Consider the following 23,886-nt stretch of genomic DNA (forward strand, 5'->3'; position numbering starts at 1 on the left):
GAGAGAGATGTGCTTTAAGCCTAGATCTCAGCACTCCTGTTTAGTTGAATTTAGCTAAAAGCTATCACAGGAAACTTTTAAGAAAAAAAACCCCCTGCATTCAGTCCCATTCAGCTTAGCTCCTTGTGGACTTCCAAGGGGCAGCTGTTGTTATTTAAAGGACAAACTTGCATTAGAAGATACCTGTAAAGTAATTCAGTATGTTCTGAGTCTCGTCATTGCTCTTTGGGGATTAAAACACCTGGTAGTAATGAATAAGGCTATTAAAGCTTTCTAGAATAAAACTGATTCTGTTACTAATGAGATGTAAGGATAAAAGAATCTTAGCTTTATAGTTGAACTGTTAACTTAATGGCCTTGCAATAGTAGAGAGGGTTGTAAATTGCAGGAGGCAAAACTGGAGTTTGAAACTGCATTTCATGATTTCTTACTTGTTTTGATGTCTGAGCTACATTAGTGTCTTGGGGCTGGAATCACGGAATGGCTGAGGTTGAAAGGAACCTCTGGAGGTCATCTTCTCCAACCTCCATACTCAAGCAAGGACATCTACAGTTGGCCTTCTAATGGAAAAAAATTACCGATTTATTTACTTGTGTGGTAAGATAGCATCCATGCCAATGGGTCATTGAGCAGCCAAAGAGCACTCTGTTTCCTAATTTATTTTCCTACTTCCTTGCTGCTTATGGTGAGTGAGTGTTGGGACATCCTCTGGTAACTCAAGAAACCTTTCATCTTGCTCCTCACTCCTACCTTCTTTTACACTCTGCCACCCTTCATTCTTCTTAATTAACTGAGAACTGAGTTTATATATTGTATTTCACCATTCAAAACTTTTTTCAAGGTGCAAAGGTCTACTAAATCTCTGTACAATAGACTTATGATCACCTGATTGGACTCGTAGATTTTTATGTGATTGCACCAGCAATTAAATGTTATATGAGTAGGGAAATGTGCACAATTACTTGGATTAATCTCTTCCCTTACATATTCATTTTAGAGGAAGCTGTTGCAGTTGTAGACTGTTAGATTTCTGTAAAAGAAGCCTTGAGTTAGTGCAGCTTTCACTACTAGGGTTTGGCGAAAGAGTGTCACAGGCTTTCCAGATGTGAACAGCAGTCTCCTCTTTAGACCTTTATGGTGATCTTTCAGGATGCTCTTTCCTTTCCCAGAAAGAAGATATAGAGAGGGGGTTTTGACTTTTGGGTGTGGTTTTTTTTTTGGTGGGGGGCAGGGGGGTGGTGTATTGTGGGGAAACTTTCAAAATTTGTTCAGGATAAAATGTTTCTTGTTTTCAACTGAAATTTCTGTGTGGGAATGGGTGGGATGTACATACTTTCAGCTGTAAAAATTAGTTGGGGTCCTTTTTGGGGACAAGGCTCTGACATGGGAAAGGAAAGTGAAAATGGGTAACAAACTGTCCGTGTTATTGCTGTAGTAGTCGTGGTTAGCTTGAGCCATCGAGGGACATGTGCCAACCAGGACAGTGGTTGTCGGTGGCAAGGGGTCTGTCCAAACTGAAACTTGTGGTTCATTCACAAGCTGTTGTCTGTTAAGTTTTCTTTTTCTCTTACATAGTGCCTGTGCTTGCAGATAAAGTCTTTCACCTGAGGGTGCTGAGACACTGGAACAGGCTGCCCAGAGAAGCTGTGGATGCCCCATCCCTGGCAGCGTTCAAGGCCAGGCTGGATGGGGCTTGGAGCAGCCTGGTCTAGTGGAAGGTGTCCCTGCCCATGGCAGGGGGGCTGGAACTACATGATCGTTAAGGTCCCTTCCAACCCAAACAGTCTATGATTCTAGAAACAGAATGAAATACTCAGGTGAGGAAAGAAACGGAAGTGGCTGGAGATCTGTTAAATGTCTCTGGCCCCTGCGCAAGTCTGGTGGAATATCTTGTGACTGATAGATGACAAGGAGTGTCCAGGTTTGGGCTTGGGGGTGGTTTGCTTTTTTCCCTTGGCAATCTTGCACAGAAAGATGTAAATTTTTAGTATCTTACTCCCTTCATTTTAGGTAGATTGTCAGGTGATTAACATGCCTGTGGACATGTGTTCTAACTATTGAATAGGGGAACAGGTTACAGTGTTGTTGTGCATTTTGCATAGAAAATAGAAGTGGTCACTCTACACTCTTAATAACAAGGTGGGACGACCACACATGCATGTTGCTTTAATTCATGTGGTAAGAAGACCCCTTCCAAATAGCTGTTTTGGGAAGGAGTGGTGTAGGGATGAGCTTTCTTCAGTGTGGACTAAATATACCAAATCTATGTGCTTGGGTACTAGTATGATGGGTGCCTTGGAAATATCAGTAATAGCTACAGAAAGCAGTAGAGCATGATTCCTTTTTTATATTGAGTTGAGGTTGAAGGGCTATATTTTTTTTCTGAAAATGTTCTTGGTTCCTGTGTAATTGATTTTGAGGGGAGGAAGGGTTACAGCTGCACAGTAGATGTCTTAATCAATCAGACTATTTGTACTACTAAACAGTACTCTTTAGAGCCAGGCACTTAACAGCAAACTAAGCTGTCAGTTGCTGCTACACATAGTACTTGGGGAGCTTAATTAAAGGCTGCAATATTGAGAGAACAAAGCTAATGTAAACATTGTTTGTAGTTCATGAGGTTAACTTTCTCTACTAGCTCAAGCTTTCAATAATTAGTTTCAGTCATGTCTGTCCCTTGTATTGCCCCGTGCTTGCAGTTCCCGGGTTCAGCAACTTGGTTCACAGCCTGGCTTTGCTCTTTGCTGTGTGCTCTCCCCTGTTGTCTTTGAAAATACTTCATAGTTTGTCTTCAACAGAAGGACTTACAGTCCTCTTCAATCTTGGCACCGCCATTCGATCCGAGCTGCTTGGCATAATGTTTAAATAAAGCTTTAAAGAAAATTCATATGTTCAGGTAGTTAATGTACTTCAGAGAAGGGGAGGGAGAGAAAGCCTGTGTAGTGGCTGACCAAGAGAAACTAAATTTCCAGTTAGTGTGCTAGAAAGAACTTGCATTAAGAAAAAAAATGAATTCCAAATGCTTTCTCTTGTCTCCAAATTACATCTGAGATGATGATCTTTACGTTGATGATACTTTATGGTCTCTGGAGTTTCTTGTTTGTTTTTGTTTTGGTTTTTTTTTTAATTTATAGCTGTTCTTATTCTTCCCTCTTTCCACTATCTTTGTCATGCTGGAAATATTTGGAACAATATCAAGCTCTGGAAAAAAAACCAGATTTATTACCCTGGTCAAAGTGTCTGTATCCTGCTCAATGGACAGCTGGGATCAGCACAGAAGAAAAGTGTTTCTTGAAAGGAAGCATGGACAGCAGACTGTCACTGGGAAATGAGAAGATAATTTCATAGCAAATATGTAGCAAGCTTGGAACACTGCCAGGTATGGGATTGACAGGCAGCCGACATGGAAATATTCAACTTCCAATACCATTGTGAGTTAGCTGCTTTGTGCTTATTTTGCAATGCTTGTCTTTTATTTAGTTTTATGATCCAAACTGGAAAAGAAATTGTTTGAACAGTTGGGAATGGAAAGTGTCAGCCTATTTTGGTCTTGACTAAATCACTTTCTTTAGTCGTCTTTTCCCTGTCATCTGTCTTTTCCTCCACCCTGGCGCCTTTTTAAGTTTTTTGACCATTTCTGGTCCAAGTAATCTGACAAGAGAAATGTTCTGTGGGTTATTGTCCTTTTCATTAAAAGTTTTGGTAGAAACAAAGCAGACAAGCTGGCCAGTCTGCTGTGTTTGTCTGGTTGCCCAAGCTGCTCATCTAATGGGCTCCTCCAGGGAGCGTGTCCCAGCTCTGGCAGGAGTTGTCTTCCTGTCCTCCATATAGTGAGTTACTGCCTGTTTCAGTTACGTTGTTTCTTTCCTTGATTGAATTCCACGGAACGGACAGTTATGAACAACTCCAGTTAAGGGTTTTAGAATTATTTTTTCTTTTGCTTGAAACGCTTGTTTGTGTAGTGATCAGCCTAGTGAAATCCTGTACACAACTGGAGTCTTGCTAAGTTGTGATAAACACTGGTGTTTCTTGTGTTTTTTACAAGCTAATAAATTGTTTTTTAAAAAAAAATATTATTTTTAAACACTCTATATAGGTAAATGAGTCTTCGTTTTGGAGGTAGGAAGTGCAAAGGATGGAACTTCAATGAATTCATGACTTGCTGACTTTAATAATTGGAAACTAGTGTAAAGGTTTTTGAGAGAGGTTTGCATGCACAAAGAGTTATTCACAGAATCTGAATAAATTTTGGCTACCATATGGGAGGAGGATGCACCTTTAAAGTGACTTGAACAAAAGCTGTTCCTGCAGGTTGTTGAAGCACAAGGTTTTTCATGTACCTGCCATTTGTAGCCTGATTTTGGCTGCGGACTTTAAGAATATAGTCCAAGCTGACCGTTCTTTCCTTTACTTTGTACTTAGCACTTTTAATTCTACATAGGTAATAAGAATGTTTGGCTCACTAGGTACAACCTTAATTGCAGCATATTCTATGGTGCCTATGTACCACATGGCAATCTTAAAGGTCTGTCTGATCTGCTGACTGGCCCTTCATAGGGTTTAAAAATTGTGATTTTTATTACTTAGTGATGAAGAATAATGGTTTATTTTGTGGGCTAGGTTTTTTTGCTGGTCTTGTTTGTTTTTTAAAGAAATACTGGTGATGGCTTTCAGCCTGTTGAGAGCTAGGTGTGACACAGTAATAAGACACGGAAAGAGAAGCTGTGGTAGTGAGCTGCTTTTAAAATGTGCTTTTCTAATAAAAATGCAAGAGCATCTCAGACAGCTTTGGAGATATTGATCTTGGGTTGAGATTTGTTGTATTTGCATAACATATGACATAAAACTGGATTTAAGTATTGTACGTGGGTGCATGTGTAAGTAAGGAGGGTAAGGCAGCTAAGAAATTTAGGCAGAATCCAGTAATGAAAGTTAACAAGTGATTGGAGGCTATTAATGCTTCCATACTGTGAATCCACTTAAGGTCTTGTGCGTTGAGTCACGTTTTCCTAGACTCTACATGCACAAGAGGAAGAGGAAAGAAGATGGCAAGAAAGGAAAGAGACGTGTAATACTGTATTCTGTGGGCACCTTGGAAGGGTGTAAGGGTGTGTGTGTGTACGCACACGTGTGCATGTGTGGCTGGTGAGATGTTTGAGCAGGACTTTCACGTACAGTGACTAACTTGCCTATTTTAAACTTGAATGTTTTAGTGAACTTTCTGTCCTCAAAATCTATGCTGCTAAAGCAAAAAGATACCTGAGGTGGAAGAGGAGCTGTTGCCTGTAGTATATTGGAGTGCTACTGTGCTAGCTATGAGGAACAAACATTTTTTTGGGGCAAGGTAGTCAGGCATGAAAGCTTTTACCAATCTCTAGAAGCAGATGTGATCTTCAGTGCTGATACTGCAGCACTTCCATCTGCAGATTTTGACTTGTTTACTAAATCCATTCCTTCTTCTAATTGGAAAAGTAGAAAGAAATGTAAGCTACCATGTGCAGCTGCAAAGCTGAAAGAGTAAAACTTACGTGAAAAGAAAAAATCACTGTCTAAAAGTACAAATACTTTTAACTCTGAGGTGTTCAAGATAGTGTCCCCAGTACCTCCAGCTGTGTCGTCATCTTCTGCAATGACGTAAACCATTCTTGTAAGAAATAGAAGTGGCGGCTAAAATAACTCCAGCAATGATATAACAAGAAGATAAGGAAGATGATGGCAACAACTACAAGCCGAGAGTTTAAAAAAAGCTAATGAAGGTTAAAGTATCTGAGAAGTCTGTGTCAGTTGGGGCTAAAGGACAGCTGACTCCTTTGTCAGAAACCAACTTGGTCTCAACAGTGGTGGAGTAGAGGAGCCTGGTGTCTGCTCCACAGGGCTCCAGAGCAGAGTGTTAGCACAATGCCATATGGCAGCGATGCTATGAAAAATTAAATTTGTGTTTGCTTTCACTAGTGACTACTAGCTATTTAATCTGATACTCATCCAACAGTATTGTGAAAAGGCTGAAAAATTATCTATTACATTTTTTATATTTAATAAAAGTTAATATTACAAATACTAGCCAACCTGCTATCTAAGGAAAATTGAATCAGATGTATTTTAATTACATCAGTCCCATTTCATTAATTAAAACCATTGTGACCTACTTCATGTTTTGCAAGTTAAGTGCAGAATTCAATAGTGAGGGTAATCAACCACAGTAGCAGCTTGCCTAAGGGTGCAGCGGGTTCTCTGTCACTTGGAGTCTTCAAGTGAAGATTAGGTGTGTATCTGAGTGGTATTTGCTGGTTAAGCTAGCGTGTGTGAGATGGATGCTGCAGCTAGTGTGGGGCTCTAGAAGGTGCTATCCAGGAAATTGATGAGATTATCATCATGGGTCCTTCTGGCCTCAAGGTCACTGTGGTTGTCATATACCTTTCCTAGTGGCAAAAGGTGAAAAATCATGACTTGTCCAGTAACGTAAGTAAGATGGCGAGGCCTTAAGGGCTATTTCTCCAAGAGCTTGAAGTCCTCAAGTCTTTGCTGCTTTGTGTGCAATAACCATTTGACTCCTAGCTTAACATTTTTGCACAGGTAGTGGGCTTGATTTTTAGGCTCATCTTAGTTCTAAGATGGTGGATAATTGATTATTCTTATGTCTCACTGTGAGCTGTGCTGCTTTTGTCTCTGCTTCACAGCCACTCTTACCCTCTTAAACATTTTGCCTGTTTAATTTCACCCTGGAGAAGTTTACCTGTCTGTCCTCACAGTGTGACGGCATGAGTGCTTGTGGTGGCAGAAAGAGAAGAGGGGAGCGAGGCACTGGGGGAGGAGATCCCAACCTTCTCCAGGGATGGAGAAACGACTTCTTGCAACGGCAGTGCTGGTTTGTACTGTTTTCAATGCTGATAGTTATGTTGTAAGATGTCTCTGTGCTCCAGAACTATGTTTTAAGGATGAACTGAGATGTAAAACATAAGTCCCTTGCAGAGTAAGTTAGTTCAGAGAGCAGTTTTCCTTAGAAAACACATATCAAATAAAGCCACTGCTATTGAAGTTCACAAGTGTGGTTTTTTTTTTCTCTAGCCTCCTCGGTGAATCCATTCTGTACCTACAAGCGCTGCTTGATTTAAGGTTAATGTCAGATGGGAAATATGTGACTATGAAATTACTTACATGGAACTAATGGAATTATTTTAATTCCTTTAAGTGACCTATCCGTTTTCAGCTTTATTACTGTATGGTCACTGCTTCCCTCAGTGCTTTGAAAACTGGAGCTGGGAGAGGGGAAGCTTTGTGCGGAACTTAAAATATTTGTTTTGACAAAGGTCAGACTTGACTGGAGGGGCAGCTCTTTTGTCTGTGTTTCCATTTGTCCAGGCTGAACAGCTTTCTTGGGAAGGTCTCTGCGTGTTTTTCTTGGCTTGGCTAATGAAGTTGTTTCACCCTGCTCTTGGGCTTTATCCTATCTCTTGCTTTCTGAAAACCAGCGTGCTTGCTGCCTGAACAGCAGTTTTCCTCTGTTGCTTGCTTTCCCCTTTCTTTTGAAGGCCTTCCCAAAGAAGGGTGGGAAGAAATGTAAGTCCACTCAGCTTAACCGTCAACACAATCGCAGTTCAGTTCGGTGGCTGAAGCCACAAACCTCTCTAGCTCCGTGTACCTCTGTGAGCGTACGGAAAGGAAAGAAGGACTGAGGGTGAGGCAGGCTGATTTCTGTGCTGAGTTATGACTGTCTTTGACTGTTGCCACAGTCCTGCAGGGCTGAAGGCTGCGATATCCACCTAAAGAAAAGATCCAGCTCTGGGGTGGGTAAGGATTCTGAATGAAGAAAATCCACCAATTTTTCCACATATTTGGAAAATGATGTGGTGAGACTCCAACTGACGAAGACTAAAGCATGCTAGAAGTGCCCTGAAGATAGGGGTAGGGATAAACTTCTGAAAAACTTGTGGTTACATCTTGCATTTGAGTTTCTGTCGTGCTGTTGTTGAGAGGCAGAAGCATGGCAGCGTATGGCATTGCCTTGCAGAACTAATGCATAGATTATTTGCACAAATTGAATCGGCAGCAGTCAGCGCCAGAATCTCTGGGCAGAAGAGGGACTGAGTATTAGTATTTGAATATTATGTGTGCCAGGTTAATGCAGCAGAGGTAAGAATGTAGAGGAATAGGGAGAACAGTGAGCTGATGCATGCGTGGTACTGAAATGGGTTGCAGGCTGCTTACTCATTTTATTTCATACCCATTCAAAATACCTGGAGAGGGAATTGGGAAAATTGCTGGGGTTTTTGTTTGAGAGGTTCATGGTGTAGAATGTCTGATAAACTGGCTGGCCCAATATTGACTATTTAAATAAGTGTTTGAGGATTAGTTCTTGTTAATTTTTAAACTACAAAATCCCCTGAGCTTGAGGAAAGGGTATACTGAAGCAAGATCTCCGGATTAAGCATACAGAAGGATTTTTAATTAACTTCTCTGTCATCTACACATGCAGCTGTCGTGCTACTAACTTCAGAGAACCAATACTATTGTCATCTCCCTGGGGAACTAGGAAAAGATAAAACTCCTAGGTCTATTTGTGTCCTGGTCACCCATTTGCTTGCTGTTATGCTTGGCATCTCTCATAATTCTGCCATGCTGCTAAAAGGAAGAAACTAACTTATTCTTTTTGAAAGAGGTGTTGTGGTAGACTAAATTAGATTAGAGGAAAAGTGTGATCTGATTCCTATAGTAATAGTGTGGTTCATAAGTTGCTTTGCAGTCCTAGAGTAAGTAGTCTGTGATTAAACTTGACTTGCCTGTATTTCTGTAGTCTCCTTCCCTGGCTGAGGGGGACTGTAGGAAAACTGGGAAGTAAATCTCTTGTGGATAAATTTGAAAGATACTTGTAAAGGGGGAGGAGAGAAGGGTGTTATTGACCTTCGAAATCATTTGAGTCGAAGGTGGTAACAAATGTTGTTAAGATGAAATACTGAACAGCTAAGAATTGTTTGGAATATCTTGATTTCAGAGTCTTCATCCTCCTTAGTCCTATGAAAAGATCTAAAAGCATCAGTCCTGTATTAAAGGTATAAAATAAAAAAATAAAAAAAAAGGAGAAAACACTAATGTCAATTAATGTATGAATGAATTAATGAAAGCTTCTGGGTTTTATGGCTTTCATTCTTGTGTCTTGTAACTAGATGAATTCTGTCTGATTGTAATTTTAAGTATTGTAGAAGATGGTGATGACTGTCCTCGGAGAATGAGAAAGCAGAAAATTCAAGTTTCAGGCTGGAGCTGTTTTATTTTTTGCCTTCAAGGAAGCTGGATTGGCTTCTTCAAATAAAAGCAAATGTAAAACTGTGCAGATGTGAAAGCAAACATCGTAGTGCACTCATATCTGCTGTTGACTCTTGCTTGTAACATCACATCTGAAGAAAATGACTCTGTGGCCTTAGCTACCAAAACCTCACAAATAAAGCAGGCTGTTGTCAAGTTAAGATGATGCTCTGCTTAGAGGCTTCCAGGACCATAGCCAAAACCAACCAACCAAACAAACAAAAAAAAAAACCAAACCCCAAACAAAACAAAAAAACCCAATCCCTACCCCTGTACAGGGAAGATACACCCTTCTGTTCTAAAAGAAGGTAGAAGAAAAAGGGCATTGGAGGTGGGATGAAGGCAGGAACGCAAGTTCCATGTTTGTGTGGTCTGTGGAAGTGGTAACATCATCTGTCTCCCTCTGTCTGGGAGCACAGCTCTGAGGATGCTGCTGCAGTAGAGTGTAATGCCAGGTATTTTTCTTCTAGTTTGTGTACCCTATTGATTGTGATGTCCAGGGACTGTAAGATCTACCTCTCAAACACTGGGTAAAATAACATGATCAATCCCATGAGAGCTTAACTTCAAGCACGTTGATTTGGTCTTTCTTTGTCAACCTGTGTTACTTCTGTATTTCACGTGATCAGAGTGCAGACCCTGGGTGGCATCTCAGTACACCTTTTTGTTTGTCTTGTTACTCTCTTTTGTTCATTTTAATGTTTCTCCATATTGGGCTAAGACTCTAGCCTTTATGGAACATTGCTTCTGTCTTGTTGTTGACAAATCAAGCCCTTGGAATATAACGCTTGGCAGCCGTATGGGATGAATGCTGAAAACTGTAAGATTCTATGCAGGCTGTAAAACACCACACTGCGGCCAACCAAGCAAATGTGAAATCTGCTGTATATGGTACCTCACTGCAAGAACGTCACTGTAGAAATTCTGTCCTGTCATTGCATTATGCAAAGGTGTAGTTCTGCATTGTCTTTTATTTAATATTTGGAAGGGAAACAGATGATGTCTAGAGAACGAGCTTCACTGGCAGAACTTCTCTTGTATGCTCTGTTCTCAAATGTGTCGTAACTGTTGATGAAAACGCTAGCAATTTGTGAAGGCGCTACATGTAACTGCCTTGGCAGCGCGATGGGTAGGCAGGAAAGAGCAACATGGCAGGGAACGGGACGGTGGACCTTGAGCCGCTGTGACAATGAGCTGCTGAGGGAGTTAATTCTTCTCAGTTTAAACCAAAATATACTACTGCCCTCAGCTAGAACTGCAAAAGCCATACAGGTTTGATTTCGTTCTTCTCCAGCAATCTCTAGACGAGTATTTGCAGCACCCATGAAATTATATACTGGAGTCTTTGGGTTGGTGTATTGCTGTTTTTTAAATAGCTTTTTGGTATTGGTTTTCCATTAACCCCCCCCCCCTTTTTCCCCCCCCCCCCCTTTTTTTTTTTTTTTAACTAAGTTTGTTTTAAGTGTAAATGGGAACACATTCACTATGAGAAAAGTCTGTGATGGTCAATCTGTCTGATTTATTTGGGGTTTCTTTCTTTGTATTGAGCTTACCGCAGGGATTGCGGTGATGGGATGGCAGGCTGGCCACCGGGTTTATGTTACTATAGGATTTGTGATCCTGGGAAAAATAGCTAACTGTACACCTTGCCTTCTGATCCAGCACCATGCCTCTTTAAGAGTGACTGTTACGTAGTTGTTTGAAAGCTGGGGGGAGCTTAACTTCCTTGGGAAGCTTTGGTGTGAAAGGTGAAAAGATTTAGTTTCCCTTGCCTACTGAAAATACAGGTTTGCAATGGTGACATTCACTCAGTCCTTGAGGTTGTGATGACTATTATTTTTGGGGAGGCTCTTTTGTGAAGTCCTGTTTATTTTCTTGTGCTTGGAAACTCAAATGTTGCAATTCCCTGGCTCTACAGGACTGCAGGCTCTGCCTATGTCTCTGCTCAGCCAGCTGTGGGACCAGACCATTGCTGGCTGTTAAAGAAAAAACAGTCAGTTATAAGCTTAAGAAATAGATCCTGTTAAATGCACTTGATTCTGTATGTCATAAAGAGCCAGCTTAACTAATTGCATTTTAAACCACAGCAAGAGGAGCCAAAAGTCCAGCTTTGACAGATGTTCTTTGCTTTGTTTTGCTTTAGCAGCTCAGAGACCTTCGGGATGAGTCAGTTGCCCAAATGTAGGCATCTAGTGCTGCTCAAAACTTCTGCAGTATCCAAGACCCTGTATGGGACTAACAGATTTGATGTAGGGTGCAGGGGCAACCTGCACCTCTTTGCAGCTGTGGCAGGAGGCATAGCGAGGCACTTCTACTGTTCCTCTCAACATGTACGTGCCTCTGATCAGTTGTCTGGATTCCACCCTGAATCTCCTACTTTTTCAATCCCATATACCTTTCACTGTTCCTGTACTCCAGTGTGAAGTACGTGATTGCAGTGTTCCTCAGTGGTCCGTACTGGGACCAGTAGTGTTAAATATCTTTCCTAATGACGTAAGGGTATTGAGTGTGCCCTCGGCACGTTTGCAGGTGACACGAAGCCAAGTGATGCGGTTGATTTGCTTGAGGGAAGGCATGACATTCAGAGGGACCTTGACAGGCTTGAGAAGTGGGCCCATGTAAACTTCATGAAGCTTAACAAAGCCAAGTGCAAGGTCCTGCACCTGGATCAGGGCAATCCCAGTATTAGTGCAGACTGGGTGATGAATGGATCGAGAACAGCCCTGCAGAGAAGGATTTGAGGATACTGGTGGATGAAAAACTGGACATGAAGTGGCAATGTGTGCCCACAGCCCAGAAAGCCAGCTCTGTCCTGGGTTGCATACAAATAAGGATGGGCAGCAGGCTGAAGGAGGTGATTCTCCTCCTCTGCTCTTGTGAGACACCGCCTGAAGTGCTGCATCCAGCTGTGGAGCCCCCAGTGCAAGAAAGATGTGGACCTGTAGAGTGGGTCCAGAGAAGGGCCATGAAAATGATCCAAGAGCTGGAACACCTCCTATGAAAAAAGACTGAGAGCACTTGGGTAGCTCACCCTGGAGGAGAGAAAGCTTTGGAGGGACCTTATTGTGGCCTTTCAATACTTAAAGGGGGCTTATAAGAAAGATGGAGAGAGGCTTTTTATCAGGTCTTGTAGTGTGATAGGACAAGGGGTAATGTTTTTAAACTAAAAGAGGGTAGAATTATATTAGATACCAGGAAGAAATAATTTCATATGAGGGTGTTGAGGCACTAGAACAGGTTGCCCAGAGAAGCTGTGGGTGACCCATCCACGGAAATGTTCAAGGTCAGGCTGGATGGGGCTTTGAGCAACCTGATCTAGTGTAAGATGTCCCTGCCCATTGCAGGGGAATTAGAACTAGATGACCTTTAAATGTCCATTACAACCCAAATTATTCTATGTAATTACAATATTTTTAATGAAATGCTGAGTTCCTCTTCCAGTAGCATAGGCTGCATTTTGTCTCTAAATCTGTGAGGGTAGATCTGAAGTGCTCTTTTGATCTTCAGTTTTGTAGTGTCTCCTGCTCCCGTGTCACTGTTCAACTTTACCTTTGTTCGTGCCATAGCACTTCTAGTGCTACACCTTCTGTATCTGTCTAAAAATGCAATTTAAACTCTTTAGTCTGCTGTTTTGCTTGCTCTGTTGTATAACTGCATCAATAAAAGTCTTTTTCTAAAGAGCACTTCACAAAGTATATTTCTAGCTTTGCAATGCACAGTAAAATCTTCTTGTACAGGACTCCTATGATAATAATTCTTGTGAGTGCTGGCACACTATGTCTCTCGCTAAAATTGTGAGATTGCTTTCTGCTCTCCAAGAGTCTGGGAGTTATAGCTGCTTTTGGATTTTGCTTTTGTTTTCTTTTGTGTCTCTGCATAGTTGCTCACTAGTTTCTTTTGTCACGTTTGACTGGCTGATGTAACACATCCTTGACAGGAACGTTTACCAGAACAGATGAAAGACACTGTAATGAAAATAACATTTTCTGGTAAAAACAGCTGTCAATTTAAACATGTGTCTGCTTCAACTGTAAGCATGCAGGTTCATGGGTCTTACAGTGACCAAAGAAGAAACTTCTTTCCAGGCTGGGAAAGCTCTTCATGGAGCAGAAAACCTTTGTAGGTAACTTCTCATCCCAGGTCTGTCCATCACTGAAGACAGAAACAATAGAATAACCCCTCAAACACAGGTTTGTACCGCATTTTCAGTCTGTCCTACCTGGCCTACAGGAATTTTATTTGTGCCTTTAGAAGATGATACTTAGTTTTGCAGCATGATGAAATATTAGGCTGTACTTTATTCCCTTGATTTTTAGACTGTATGCTATGCAAGTTGATTTAGGTGTTAAAGAAAGTTTACTTTGATATCTATGCCTCTGAATGCCAAATACTTTGCCTTGATCCAGAAAATGATAGGGGCAAAGGGATATTATTCTCATTGAAATGCACTTGTCAGAACAAAAAGATTGATGGGTGTGAAAAGTGGTCAGTTTCAAAGCACGAGTGAAGTATCCCAAGACAGACCTGGGATGTTTGGTCTTGCAGTGGAAACCCTTGTGGTCAGGGCTGACTTCTGCCTGTTCAGACAGCTTATGTATTTGGAATGATTTGTGAAACGGTAACTCAGCTGAACCGGGAGCTGCCTGTGCCTAGTCAACAGAAGTACTGAGAAGCAGGAGTGTGCCTCAGGTCACTTTTGGTTTTGTAAAATGCCTTATCTGAAGCTCTGGGAGGAAGCACTCTGCATTTCCAAACCTTCTTCAGGAGATGCATATGCTTACCCTTTTCTCCTTAATCTAGCAAGAACGGGTCTTAAGAATGAGGAGAGGGGGCTGGTGATCAGTGCGCTGTTCCAGGCTGCTGTGGGATTGAGCACAACCAACCCCTCCTTCTGAAGCTGTGCAGGTGTGTAAAAGGGGGGGGGGGAAGAAAAAAAAAAAAACAAACCAAAAAAAAACCCCGCAGGTAGGGCAGGATGAGGGATGATGTGGTGCAGTAGTTATTTTCAGCTGAGAGAGGAATGCTGAGATCCAGCTGCTGATTTAAAACAAACAAACAAAAGACCACCACTGAAAATACACAAACCCCAACAAAACAGAGAGCACCACACAGGTGTTCTTATACATATTCTTGTCTTTAATAGTGTTGTTTGCTTTTTCAGGATGCTCCTTGTATGAGCTGAAATACTGTTTTGAAAGCTGCTCAGGCAAAGGATGAAATGGAATGGGGGGGGGGGGTGCGGGATCTTGTGTGTTTTGGGAAGCTGGTGGAAGCCCAGTGTGACTGTTCAGGACTGGAGGTGTGCTGGTGGTCTGGGCTGAGCAGCTCTGAAGAGGCAGGCAGAGGAGGAGTGTCTCTTCTGGGCATTGATCAGATGTAAGTGCCTGATGAGAGCTTGCTCTTGTAGCTTTGAGTTCAAAAGCTTGATCTCATGAAACTTGAAGTCTTAAAACAGTGACAGAATAGAGGGGTCTCCATGGTTAGACAGCTGGTGAAACACAGTTTTCAAGTTTTGCCTTTATCAAAATCCTGGGAGTTTTTGGTTTTATTGAAGGTCTCGTAAGTGCTAAGCTGCTGCAGCCGAAGAGAAAACTCAGCTGGCAGATGTCACCCGGGAGTTTCTCGCTGAATCTGGTAGCTCATTTTGTGGGAGCTCGTTTGCTGTTTTTCACTAGCAGGAAGGATGCTGAAAGGTTTCTTTTTCTGGCCCTCTTCAGCTACTGAAGTCGTTGGTTCGTTAGTTACTAGGGAACAGAAGCATTTACAGGAAAAACCCCTCAAAGCTGGCAATATACTTTTCTCTGAAAGAAAAGTTGTTTTGATCCCATTTGTTTTTTCTGAAGGGTGAGGGATTTTTCCAGAATGATCCAACTGCTGACAAAATATCTTTTAAAATATGACTTGGGAAGCATAATTAATGTTACAGCAGCTGATAAGTCAAGTAGCCCTACGGAAGGGACCGAAGATAATGACTTTACCTCAGAGGGTTGCTTAGTCTTGCCTAATGTCAAATGACTACATTGAACTCAATACTGGGCATTGTAATATGGGAAGAATGTGATAAATATGGAAATTTGGAGGGTGTCAGATGTCCTAAAGTATGATCTCATTTTATGATTCTCTGGGAAAGGTATAGCTCAGGTATCTTTAATGATACTACTTTTGTGTTATCTATAGTAGAGACAGCACTGTAATTTTTTATGTACTTTCTTCTTTGACATAGCTTCAGTGCTTAAAGGAGAGTAACTGGACTGTTGGAGATGTTGCTTGTAATGGATTCCGAATAGTTCATTACACAGATGTTGAACTAAGTAGTTAATAAAATCAGGTTAAATCTCATCTCGGGGGGGGGGGAAGCTGGTTCTTGAACAACAAAGCCTGCTGCCATACTAACACCTTTCTAGAATCTCTTTTGGGATTCAAAAAGCATTGTACTTGAAAGGCTTATCCTCAACAAGATTGCTTTGCCATGGGGTGAACAGTGGGTGTGTCAAAGGGCTCTATTCATATGAAGTTCAGTGTTGGGTGTTTTAGTTTAGTGCTGGGGTGAGTTTTTTCCTGCATCAGTTAAAGAAACGTAACTGTTCTTATGAGCTGGTGGTTGGAGCATCACTTGCAGGACTTTTTTGATAAATTTGTGGTAACTGTTGAGAAATGGGATCTTCACTGGTTGGCTTAGGGCAAGGCAGTGATAGCATGCTGCCATTCATATGCTTTCAGATTTACTTCAAATTAGAAGTGAAGTGATGGCATTGCAGGGGGAGATAAGAGTGTTCTGTGAATGGCTAGACCTGTTGCAGCACTGTGCTGTGCTACAGCCTCTGTTTTTAAACTTCTGTTCCCAGAGGTTCTATTGTGGCAAGTCAAAGCATTTTGCAAGGTGGGAAAGTTCTTTCAGGAAGGTGACTGTATTTAAGCCCCACATGAATTCATTCATTCAGGTTTGAAGCCTGGAAATCATTCTTTCTTGGACTTGGGTTACATCCTAATAAAGGCAAATTTCTTGGAATCTTATCCCAGTAAATGCAAGGTGATATTGGGCCACAGCAAAGCATTCTGGGCTAGCAGTGTTGTGCTCTTCCCCATTCGGGCTCTGAACTGAAGACAGAACTCTCTCCTAAGTTCAAGTTTATGTCCACGCTATCAATTGAATAAACCAGTTAAGTGGCCAGCTTAGCTTCCACTCTGTTTGCCTTTATTGATGCAGACCTATAGCTTATTCTGATGTAACAGGTGATTTAAGAAAATCCGTATTACACAGAAGAGAATGTCAAGTCAGAATGAGCATAAAGCTAGTAATTCTTGTAATTGGTGCAGTCTTCACCAATTTTGGACTTGGTTGCTGTGCTGATCCTGAGCTGAATAGCCTTGAAATAATGTGTCACGTTGGACTGTTGAAAAAGGGCAGTATAATTTAAAAGTAACTCACTGTACTTCTGAGATAAAAGGCAGTAAATGTGATTTGAACCCCTCTCTCAGGAGGCAGGTATGTCATCGTTACTGTCCAAGGGAAGAATACCAAGGCCATACCAAATTGTGCTTCAATGCCAGGTTGCCTAGGTTTTTCATTTGAAGACTAAGATTAGCATTTTGGAGGTCCCAGTGGTTGTAACGCTGTATGTGAGCCTTTAGCAGCATTTGAAGTCTTGCTTATTATCCTGAAATGTTAAAAGTCTGAAAAAGCTGTGAGGTAAGTGCTTGCGTTTGAAAACAGACAACCAAAGACATAAGAAATACAAATGTAAGGAGGAAATTCTCACTGTCTTGCATGTGAGACCTTTTATATGGTGATGGAGAAGAGAAGAAGGTAACCCCAGGAGCTGCCAGCTGCTTCTGAAGCCCTGAGAATCCTCCCTTCCACTCTGGATGATGCAGTTCAATGGCGTGTTTTGTCTGGCTCCAAATCGCCTGCAGGTTTATACTCCACGTGCTCAGGTTTCATCGCGTTAGAATAGTGCTTTTGTAGCCATTGATCACCATGGATCTGTGTCGATGTGGTTTTTGTCATAGCAGGGATAGTTTAAAAGATGTTGGGAAGTGATTTAAATGGTTCCTTTTTAGAGTAGAGTCTATGAAGACAAATAAATGACAGCTACAGAAAGGAGCTTTCTAAAAGGTGTTAAGGATTTGTAAGGAATTCTGCCTGTTGAGTGAGCTAATTTATCACTGGATTAATTATACCTAATTGTATACATACATTGAAAGGCTCCCAGTCTCTGTGCTCTTGTCTGTCTTAATTTTTCTGGATCTGTTTTATGCTGCTTAGGCTGCACCATTACTTCTCTCCTTAATGTCATTCATCCATTCTTGCCTTCTGACTCCTCCCCATAACCAGTCAGACATGTTTCCATCTTCTCCACTATCCTTCTGTGAAATATTTTCACCACAGAAAAACTACTGCTATTTTTCCTCCAATCATTGAGTATAACTGGGGAAAAATAAGCAACCAAACCTGCAACTAAAATGCAACACCCAGTGCTTTTAGCAACAAACATGCAGTCCTGAGTTTAATAAAGCTATTTGAACTTTTGCAGTTTGCTGCAAGTTTTGGGTACTGACCCAGGAACCTAGTCATCATATATATGTGTTTAGTGTTTTGATGTTGCAGAAGAAATTAAATCACTTTTCAAGAAAATATAGTCTCTCTTATTTTAATAACTACTCAGATTGTAAATCTGTGGCACTGTATAGCTTGTGATTCTTGCTCACATGGGCCAAAATCTCTGGGAAATGGGGATTAGCATATATTAAAATCAAATTTAAGTTGATGTGCTGTTTAGCTGAACCAGAGTAAACTGTTGTGTAGAGAGAACAAATTATGTAGCCTTGGAATTTATATTTGATTGTCTTATTGCCACAGACTATAGATAATAAAAACCTGTCTACCAAATCAGTCACTTCACAAAAAGGCATGTCTAATTATTTTACTGTTATAGTTTGCTAATCTCCTTGTTGGTTGTCTTTTCACATTATGAGAAACTAATATAAGTAGAATGTTTCTACTTTTTCATTAAATGGAGGGATAGAGGCTTGCTTTTTCCGAAGTTGTAATTAAGGCTGGTTATTCCTGCATTCATGAAGGCAATAGATGAAAACTTAATTTAGAAGAAAATACTTTAAGGCTTACTGACTCCAAAAGAGCTAATTTTCTTAATGCAAGCAGTTTTAGGATATTTTCAGGATATTTTAAAAGGTAGAGTCTTGTTTCTAAATGAAACTCTGTATGCATCTTTATCTTGTAATGTTTTTAAAAGCTGAATTTGGATTAACTTGATGTGGTCATCTGCATGCATGTTCAATAGTTACTTTTTTGGGAAGATGTATGACAGCTTCTGAAATTATTCTGAATAATAATTTAAGAGTTCATCCTGAATATATTCTTTCTAATTAATTTATTAAAGTGTTAACCTGGTGGTGAGAGGGTGGTGAAACAGTCCTGTATAACTTCCATAACCATCCTTGTAAAATTAAGACTTTTTAAACAATGCATAACCTGGAAGTTACTTTTTAAAGACTGCTTGAGAGAAGCTTAGGTTTGAAAGTTGGTTTTTTTTCCCCCCTTTCCCTGAACTCAAGTCATCCATCCTTATTCAGCCTACATGGATCTGTAGATGGCATTTTAGTTTGAGTTACTGGTTATGTGTTTCTCTAGACACACCTGTAGGCCTAATTTAACTGATGATGTTTTCTTTCTCCTTCAGGTATGTTGAGCATAGATCGCTACGCTATAGGTTTGAGTGTTTCCATAGGCACATGGGGTTAACTTTCAGTAGGACACATTCATTTTACATTAGGGACTTCAGCACAGACAGACTTTGACAGCATTTATTGGCATAGATAAGGTGATTTAAATCGGGCTCACAAGGGTCAGAGTTTCAAAGATCCACAGACTTGTGCTTGTTTGGACTTCAGGGTGAGCTGGCTAAATTCTTCTATTATTATGGCTATGAGGGTCTTAGCTACAGTTAAGTTGCATGTAAATATAGGCAGTTATTCTTGAAATGCAACATGGATATCTACTAAATGCTGTACTTATCATGTGTACAAGAGCATCTTTGTAATTAAGTGGTGGCTTAATCCAGGCAGAAATGTGATGCATGTGGTGTGGTGTTTTTTTCAAACACTTTTTTTTTTTTTTTTTTCCCCCCTCTTATTTGGAAGGATACGAGAGAAGAGGACTTGAGAGGTCTGTAGTCAAAAAATGCCATTTCTGCTTCTGTTTTACACCAGGGTGATTGCACTGGTGTCTAAATTTTAGTCACGTTGGTTGTAGTGGACAGCATTCAATTTGGCTTTCCTGAAATGCAGTATAGGTTTAAAACTACTTCTTCATTTTAAAACAATCCTTCACATGCCCTGGCTTCCTTCTAACCATCTGTAAAAAGGTTTAGAAGCACAAATGGAAAATAAAAATTAGCAGTTGAAACTGTGAGGGTTCTACAAGGGTTATTTACTCTCATGCTTCACTTAATAAACTGATCAACAGCTGGGATTAAATGAATTTTCCTCCACCACTCAATGTATTGTACCATTAGGTTCATGCTGTTAATTGTGTATCTGGGGCATCCATGCTGGGCCTTTCTCTGGAAAAAATGCTGAATTATCTGCGTTATTGATCAGTTACAACCTGTTAATCCTGACACTTGTAGTTCAGTTTATACAATTGCGGAGAGGGGAGAGAAGGACTGATGTCTCTTTACTTAACTGCAGTGAGTAAACTGGGTCCCTGTGAGCCAGGCGGGCATCCCCTAGGGCTGAGTGAGCAGCCACTGCTAAATTTGGCAATTTAAGAACAGCTGATTTCCTTTGTGCTCAGCCAGAGTTTATACATACGTTTCCCCCATCTCCTTAGTACTTGGGGTAGCTGGTGGTGGAACCTGCAGCCTGTGAAACCACACAAAAAGGAGGTCCTTGCCCTTTCTGTGGTTTCAGGAGAAATACGCTGGATGCAGGGAAAAGCTGTTGCTCATGGAAGGAAAGCTGACTTGGAAAAGGTTTCATCCGTGTTCTGGAAGTGCTTGGGGAGTATGCACTGAATACAATGAATTAACTTGGTCTCATTTATGGGAGAGCAGAAATACTGCTGTGGGAAAGAAAACCGCTCCTGAAAGGACTTGCTGCTGTCCCTGTCTTTTAATGAGATAAATCACGCAACTGGGGCATGTTCAAGAGAGTAAGGCTTAGCTCAGTTTGAGTTTCAGTGAGGACATGGTGTAGTTGAGGGGGTTTTCAGTTCTTTGTGGTACAAATAGAAAGAAATTTCTTCAGTTGCAATCAGGCAAATGCATAGCAGCATCTTGTTCCCTATATGATAAGCAGTGTTGTTTTGGCTTATGGTCGTCATTTTCACGCCCGCCTACTCAGGCTGCATGAAAAACAGCATTTAAATCCCTGCAATGTCTGAGGCTCATGATTTCTCTTTCAGAGTTCAGATGGTTCCCTCTCTGGGGTTATGCAGAAGTGGAAGGAGTATCAGCTCCAATGCCTGCAATACTTGTATGAGGCACCCCCCATTGTGACAGGTAAGAGATAGGTTGTATTAATTTTTAAAATGCATCGTAACAGCATCAAGGGAGTGATTATGAAATTTAAAATTCTTCTCCAGCTTGCTTTCCAGTCCATTTCTTTTTTATCCCATTTGCTTCCGCCTGTTCTCTGTGGGTCTCTTTCCTCTGCTGAGGAAGCATTTTATAGAACAATTTAATTGTAAAGATGTTAGTCTTTAGGTCCAGAGTATTTTTCAGTGGAAAGTGGTGGCTGTAGCACATCAAACCAGCGTACCCTGAAACTTTATAGGGGTCAGGGTTGAGAGAGCCACACAGGTGCTGGGAAATCTGGGACCATGCTGTTCACATTGACCTAGCAGTCTGTGGGCCTTCAAGTTGCCATGAATTATTTTGAGCATCGTAAAGTGCTGAAAAGGCTTTAAAAATATATATATATCTTAATAAATATGAGAATGCAGCTTGTCTATAGCAGTTGAGCTGCTTCTATAGCAGTTGAGCTGCTGTAGTGTGCTGAGAGCAGCTGTGATGTGCCAGCATCGTGGTATTTAGAGGACACTGATGACTTGTCAGTGGTGCTCACAAATGGATGTGGTGCAGCCTCTTCTGCTTTTGCGACACACTGAGAAAGATAAGATGGGTCTAAAGTTGAGTCTGTGAAGAATTATTTCAAAACCGTTAATTTTCCTTCTCTTAACTACATTATTATAGCAGAGTAAGAGCAGTAGCTGATGACAACAATGGCAGGGAAACGTTAATCTCCCTCTACTCTGTTATCATGTTGAGCAGTTGAGTGCTGCCTTCTGAGAACGACAGTTTAATAAATCTGAAGTTGGAAGTATTCTCGTGGTGATTAAGCTGTAACGCAGAGTTATGGTTGTGTGTGGGTATGTTGTTGAACAATCTATATATTAGGCTAGACTTTCCAACTGCATGACTATGAACCATTCTCATGAATGATTATCTACAGTATTCATGGCAAAAATGATTTTAAACTGAGACACATAAGGGGGTAAAAGAGAAAAGGTGAGGATGGATCAGTATTGATTTACCTTTCTTCTCCCTTGATTTAGTCAAGGGCCCTAATATGTTCTTCAGTTCCCCCTGAAAAGACAGTTTCCTGTTGTGTGGGGATAAACTCTTTTGGACAAATAAATCTTGTCTAACTCCCCATCAGAGCTTAATTGCATAATGCTGTTACGGCTTAAGTGCATGCGTCCATGTTTCCTCTTATCTTCTGTTCTTCAGTCTTTTCCTCCTTGCACTATTAATACAAGGCAGTGGCATGACCCCCTCTTCCATCTCTCTGCAGAAGGCAAGTTCTGCAACAGAACATTTGACGATTACGCCTGCTGGCCAGACGGGCTGCCTGGTACCTATGTGAATGTCAGCTGCCCCTGGTATCTCCCCTGGGCTGACACAGGTAAGAGCCTTTCCTTACAAGCACAGCCTCAAACCAACGCTGTTTTCTTGCGCAGTCTTAGCAATGATGAAATTGGTTTAAATGGCTATGAGTGCAGTCAGTTTGCTGCAACGTATAAATAGGACTGAGGCTTAGTATGATACACTCTATCTCCATTTAGCAGGAGAAAATTAAAATGAGAGAATAAACTGTTCTGAAGGGTTGCATTTAGTTTGGAATTTTTTGCTTTCACCTGTTTTTGTTGCTTGAATAGTGGTGACTATTAAAATAGAACTTTGGTGGTTGTTGAAGATTATCTAACGATAATAACGGTGTAGTTTGAAAACTGAGATAGAAGTAGTAAAGCTAGACAGTAGGTTGTCCTGTGGTAAATAAAGACAAGAAAATCTAAAGTGCAAGTGTTTTGTGCTGCTTCCTGACATAAACGTATTTCTCAAAATGCTGCAAGATGACGGCATTGTCAGTGTTTGCAAAGACACTTTTTGCCTCTGAAGGACTGAATGTTGCCTTTAGATTTTACACTCTTATGTACATGCACATTTGATGCCACTTGAAGGCAATGTATATTAGATCACTTCATTTAGTATTCTGTGTTTGAAAACAATGACTTGTATAGCTTCTTCTTTGTGAAGACTTTACTGTGTTTTGAAGCCTAAATGAAACAGTTTATTAGCTAGCTAACTTGGTGTGGTGAATTGGCTTTTGCCCCTGTCGAGGGTCAGAGGATACGGTTCATTGAGGATGTATAAATCTGACTGCTAGACATAAAGATGGTTTAAGTGTGCACTACATGTTGTAAGTGTTGGTATGGAGGAATTTCAGGAATAAGAAAGAAAAGGAATGGGATGGTCAGAGGGTACTTAGATGTATTGGATAGTGTGGGGCATAGGCATGATGCAAATGATATGGGATAAGGGGTGGACATTGTACTGGGTCTGGCTGGGATGGAGGTAATGTTCTTTGCAGCATCCTGTATGGTGCTGTTCTTTGTATTTATGGCTGGAAATGCTGATAATGTACCAGTGGTTTGACTGTTGCTGAACAGTGCTGGCACAGCATCAAAGCTTTCTTTTCAACCCGTGCCCTGCCCAAGACCAGTAGGCTGGGGGTCTGCAGGAGCTTGGGAGGTGATGCAACTGGGATAGCTGACCTGGTCTGACCAAAGGGATATATTACCTACCATAGGATGCTGTGGTCAGCAATAAAAGCTCAGGGAAAAGGGGGAAGAAGGGGGTGAAGGCACTCATGGATATGGTGTTTGTCTTCCCAAGTACTGGTTATGTGTGCTGAGGCTCTGCTTTCCAAGAAGTGGCTGGACATCTGCCTGCAGATGGGAAGCAGTGATTAAATTCCTTAATTTGCTTTGCTTGCACATGCAGCTTTTGCTTTCCTTCATTAAACTGTCATTATCTTGAATGGGTGGTGGGGTGTGTGTGCGCGTAAATCCTCCCATCAAAATCAAAATGTTGTCAGAACACTAACAAAGCTGGACAAACTACACACACAATAAAACTTGACCCCTCGTCCCCTTACCGCTTTACAATACTCCCTAAAGTTATTCGTGCCTCTGGCAACATCCAGTACCAGTTTTGCCCACTACCTCTCCCAGCTGCTGTCTTATCTTGACCACTGAGCTTTCCCATCTTATTTTCTCCCCCA

General features: G+C 41.1%; 1 protein-coding gene across 1 annotated transcript in view; it reads left to right on the top strand.

Annotated features, from left to right (window-relative positions):
• GLP1R (glucagon like peptide 1 receptor) overlaps positions 1 to 23,886 on the top strand; it is an 89,816-nt gene that overhangs the window by 9,814 nt on the left and 56,116 nt on the right. The window contains exons 2-3 of the mRNA XM_055816526.1: positions 20,726 to 20,822; positions 22,117 to 22,227. Of these exons, the coding sequence (XP_055672501.1) occupies positions 20,726 to 20,822; positions 22,117 to 22,227 (208 nt within the window). The remainder of the gene's footprint in view (positions 1 to 20,725; positions 20,823 to 22,116; positions 22,228 to 23,886) is intronic.

This window comes from Falco peregrinus, chromosome 11 (assembly GCF_023634155.1).
Source record: "Falco peregrinus isolate bFalPer1 chromosome 11, bFalPer1.pri, whole genome shotgun sequence".
In the NCBI taxonomy this organism is placed as follows: Eukaryota; Metazoa; Chordata; class Aves; order Falconiformes; family Falconidae; genus Falco; species Falco peregrinus.